Source organism: Cariama cristata, unplaced genomic scaffold, assembly GCF_000690535.1.
Source record: "Cariama cristata isolate BGI_N322 unplaced genomic scaffold, ASM69053v1 scaffold28930, whole genome shotgun sequence".
Taxonomy (NCBI): domain Eukaryota; kingdom Metazoa; phylum Chordata; class Aves; order Cariamiformes; family Cariamidae; genus Cariama; species Cariama cristata.
The window spans coordinates 1-4,656 of NW_009594534.1; the positions used below are offsets into that span (position 1 = coordinate 1).

A 4,656-nucleotide genomic window follows, 5' to 3' on the forward strand; every position below is an offset into this window, starting at 1 on the left:
GGGCTGGGCAGGAGCAGGCTGGGACCAGGGCATGGGGGGCTGGGGCAGCAGGCGCAGGGACGGTGCCAGGGTACCCTGCTGCCAGGAGAAGAGAAGGGTTTTCCTCCAAAAGAGATGGGGACAGGCTCTGCTGGGACAAGGAGGCAGGTCAAGCAGTGGAGAGACCTGAGCCTTGTGCCGTGCCTGTGCAAATGATTCTTCTGGCACTGGCGTACGCAGACAGATCTGCTCCGCAAGTGCTGCAGGGTGTAGAGGGGGGCTGTGCTGTGACAGCTGTGAACATAAAATGGTTAAAATAGCTTACTTCTGACAGCAGCAATTCTTTGGTTGAGAGCACTGTCGTGGCATCAGCTGTCACTTAACACAGCAGAGCGGCAAGTCCCGGTGAGTGTAGTTTGTTCTCCTCCTCAGAACTATCCCCTCTACATCCGGAGTGTTCCAACTGAAAACGAGCTGAAGTTCCACTACACCGTGCACACTTCCCTCGATGTCGTGGATGAAAAGATCTCTGCGATGGGCAAGGCTCTTGTAGATCAGAGGGAACTGTACCTAGGGCTCCTCTACCCCACTGAAGACTACAAGGTGTATCTTTCTAATGATTTTTGCCATGCCATTGTATTTATAGGCTCTTTCTTGCGAGGGGCTCCACGTGGGAAACCTCTCTTCCTACTTGGTGCCACATTAAAGACATCAGCAGAAAATATACAGACTTGTTCATTGACCAGTTTGTCACGTAGAGGTTGAGGTTTGGTACCTTGATCAGTTCAGCAGCCGCTTTGTTGCCCAACCAGGCGGTGGAAAAATTTACCTTTAGCCTACATGAGGGAGTGCAATGTGTGAAGCGTGTCTGGCGCAGCTAGACTTCACCTGTCGTAAACTGGGTGCTTTATTCCCTGCTTAGCTAAAACAGTTGACTGTGACTAGAACAAAGCTTAGATTCTTTAGTAACACTAATGAAAGTAGCGGGAGTGTGAAGGTGTCTCTGGTCAAGTACCTAAATCTCAGGTCTGTGGCCTGATTCTCTAAAATGTCTACTCCAGGGTCACACGTTCCCTAATGTTTTTAAGTCACAAAGTTGATCTTTTGAAATTTCTTCCGCTTTTTCCCTGAATCCCACAGATGGAAGTTATCAGCAGACCTGATTTCTGGATTTTCATAAACTGGTGGTTTCATAAGCTTGAGCTGGAATTATCAAAGATGGCAGAAGTCAGGTAGAAAGGGGATACAATTCCTGTGATCTAGTGTCTTGCTTACCTCATCTAGTCCTAGTGATGTACTGGGCGCAGCAAGAACGTCATGTTTCCTCCCAGCTTGTTTCTTTGAGTGTATTCCAGCCTTGTTTTAGTTGCTTTGCCAGGCTCTGATGTAGCAGAAGCACGCGCCTTAACAGCTGCACAGATACGGCTACGTGACAAATTCGAAGGTGAAGTTTGTTATGGTGGTGGATTCTTCAAACACAGCACTTCGAGACAATGAGATCCGTAGTGTAAGTGCAGGAAATCAGAGCACAACTTGCCACATCAGTGTTTTTGCTACTTCCGCTTATTCAAAAAGTGCTGAGAAGCAAAAAAAGAAAAAAAATTAACTAAACTACAATCCCTTTGCAGATGTTCCGAAAGCTGCATAATTCATACACGGACATAATGTGTAACCCTTTTTATAACCCTGGGGACCACATCCATTCCAGGTAAGTGGGTTGACCATACTGATCTTTGTCATCTTCCTGGAACTTGCATTGTACCTATGATGCAATAGGACCAAGAGCATAACCCCTGTGGTTGACCAGTTCAGATGTGCATGCTCTAGCTGCCTGAATGGAGAACAGCTGTGTTGTCTTTGGGCCGTTACTGCATAACAGAAAACCGATAGTCTCATGAGAAGTTGCATTGAACTCTTGCTCCCACCTCAGAGCTGGTGTTAGAAACATTGACACAAGAAAATTAAATTCTTGGGGAGAAAAAAATTGCTTGTTTCATAGGTAAACATGAAAATAAGCAGGTTAAAGAGTGAACAATTGTGCTTGTCCTTGGGTAAGGACAGATGGGCATTGCACATGTGTAATTCCTCACATGTGAGGGCCAGTGCCCCTCATTTCTCATCTAAACTCGCAGGGAATTTTAATAATGTTGGGAGTGTCTGTTGCCTGGGCAAGAACAACTTCTCCTACGCTTTGCTGAGGCAGGTCTACAACCAGCATAAGACCTGTCCTTACTTCAGCTTGATTAAAAGTCATTGTTTACTCAACAGAGCATGCTAAAGTTAAAGAGTAAAACCATGTATTCAGCTTAAGGGAAGCCAGCTTGTTAACCAGTAAGTGGCATTGTTAGCCATTGGTTTTGTTACAAGAGATCTGCTGTGCAGAGCTAGCTGCTTCCTTTAATTCTCTCTGTTCATTTCCTTTTCTAGGGCTTTTGATAACATGGTGAACTCCATGATGATGCAGGTGTGCTGAAGCTTTGCCCCTTCTCACGCGAGTGTTGAGAACATTCCCTGTGTACAGGAGTGTGCCTACAAAGTGATGTATATATTGTTTTCATTCTGTGTAATAATTTAAATTTATTCTGTGTAAAATAAACTTGACGCCTGCAAGGTTTGCATGCACTTCTACTCTAGCAAACTTGAGTAGAGCACAGAAGTCAGTGTTCAGCTTTATGCCTTCAGGTAACATGGGAGAGCCAGCTCTTCCTTCAGGAAGGTCAGCTGTGTCGGATAGGTTTGTTCCCTACAGCAATGTGTGCAGCTGTGCCTCTGTGCAACTCAGATGTTTCTGTAGAAATCAGGCTTTGTGTAAAAACAGCAGTTCCTGCTGTGTTTGTGATGAGAGCAAGCACAGCTGCACAAAAGACAGCCAAGAGATTATTATTAGGGTCAGCCTAGATTTCAGTCAGCTGAGAGGCAGCGAGAGTGACACTGATCCTCAGAAGTGCTGGTGCTTCAGAGCCGCTCCTCTAAAGCAGGGGGAGCACATCAGCCACAGCAGTCCTTTTGCTCTTTGCCAGCCCCCTTGGCTGCTGCTCAGGACTTCATTCTGACAGGAGCATCACAAGCAATGCTTAACTCAAAGATGCTTGGGCTCCTTGTCCTGTTTTTCCTTAGCTGGGAGAACCCAGATTTGTATGTACTTACTCGGTTAGTTGTTGGAAGGAGAAAACTCTGCAAGTCAGTCGAAGGCTCCAGGTTTCTCTGCAGCCCCAGCCACTGTTTATGTACTTGAGAAAGCTCTGGCAGACAGCTGGGCTCAAAGCACCACCTTGAACCCAATCAAGCCTTGCATTGATCTTGCCTTCCTGGGGAAGAACTTTGGGTGACTCACATTTGACAGCATTTGCTGTTTGCGCTTTGTACCCCATTCCAACAGGCCGGGCCCACTGTACAGTTATTTCTAGCCCAGGTCAGGGAGCACAGGTAGTGCAGCTGGGATAAATCCACACCAAGAGATTAGGACATCAGGACTGCACAGCTGCCTGGCTCATCCCAAACTAATCTCTATTAGCATCTCCTCCCCCTGCAGCTCCCTGCTGTTCTAATGAAAGGCAACCAAATCAATAGCAGGTATTTATACAGAAAAAAGATGCAAACTAGACTAGAAAGGCATCCCGGCTTCTTAATCACTTGTGCAGTACACTGGCACTACGCGAGGCTCTGCAGCTACAGCAAGTTCAGCAGAGGTAATGCAGGCAGGCATAGGCACTGAGCAGCTACTCAGTGCTTTTTCACACCCCTCAGCTCCAAGTATTTCCTGCCCCACAGGCCACAGTCTATGCTTCAAGTACCAAATCAGTTAAAAACACATAAAGCATAGCTAAAAATACAAAAAAAAAAAGTTGCACAGCTCCAAAGGATACAAGAAGCCTGGAGAAAGCCAGGTCAGCATAGTGTCAGCTCACAGCCAGCACAGTCTCACTGCAGATCAAGTTCACACAGCAGGATCATTTATTTTAAAATTAAGTGACATTTACAATACCTTCTGAAACAGAACTTAAATACATTTAATCAACAACAACCTGTCAAATAATGAGAGATGAAAGTGTTCAAGCCTCTCCCACCATCTAAACAAGGCACAGCTGTACACTGCTATTCCAAAACATTTTCATATAAAAATCTTCACTCTTTTCACTCAGAGACAGGAGCTCAGCATTTCCACTTCCACAAGAGAGTCCAAAGACCCCAAAGTAGTTTTTGTTAAAAATTAAGTCTCAAGAATTTACAAAGCTACTAAATGGAAAGTTTAAAACCCTAGAAAAAGCCAGTTTTACAGTCTTAAGCCTAAGGGTAGCTCAGATCAAGGCCAGTTTCAGCAGCATGGTCCACAGTGGGCAAAGTGCAAAATCAACACAACATGAAGAGTTAAAGCCCCAAGCCTTAAAAAAAAAATCTTGCAATCTTAAGGGGAAAAAAAAAACCACCAGTGGGATTTTTAGCCTGGCGATGCCCCCTGAGCTGTGAAAAGCTGCTTTAGGAGTCAGTCGCATCTGTTGCATCTGGGTTAGAGGAATCCTAACCAAGGATGCTGAAAGATTAGTGTGAGAATTACATAATAAAACCGATTTCAATGCAGAACTTCACACAGTAACGCTGTCTGCTGGCGTTCACCACCTGCCTCTTTTAACACAAAAGTTTTTCCTTTAAAAATGAGTGGTTCCAGAGCTCATAAAC

At 45.2% G+C, this 4,656-nt stretch overlaps 2 protein-coding genes across 2 annotated transcripts in view; one reads left to right on the plus strand and one right to left on the minus strand.

The window, feature by feature from the left end:
* Positions 1–411: 411 nt before the first annotated feature.
* Positions 412–2,589, plus strand: TRAPPC2L (trafficking protein particle complex 2-like; the record flags this gene model as incomplete). Its single annotated transcript, XM_009698426.1, has 4 exons — positions 412–584; positions 1,399–1,486; positions 1,608–1,687; positions 2,407–2,589. Coding segments are annotated over 4 exons (387 nt in total), but the record flags the coding sequence as incomplete, so codon positions are not given.
* Positions 2,590–2,873: 284 nt separating this feature from the next.
* PABPN1L (poly(A) binding protein, nuclear 1-like (cytoplasmic)) overlaps positions 2,874–4,656 on the minus strand; it is a gene marked incomplete at its 5' end in the record, with an annotated part of 6,048 nt that continues 4,265 nt past the window's right edge. Inside the window, one exon of the mRNA XM_009698437.1 lies at positions 2,874–2,948. Coding sequence (XP_009696739.1) covers positions 2,874–2,948 — 75 coding nt within the window. The remainder of the gene's footprint in view (positions 2,949–4,656) is intronic.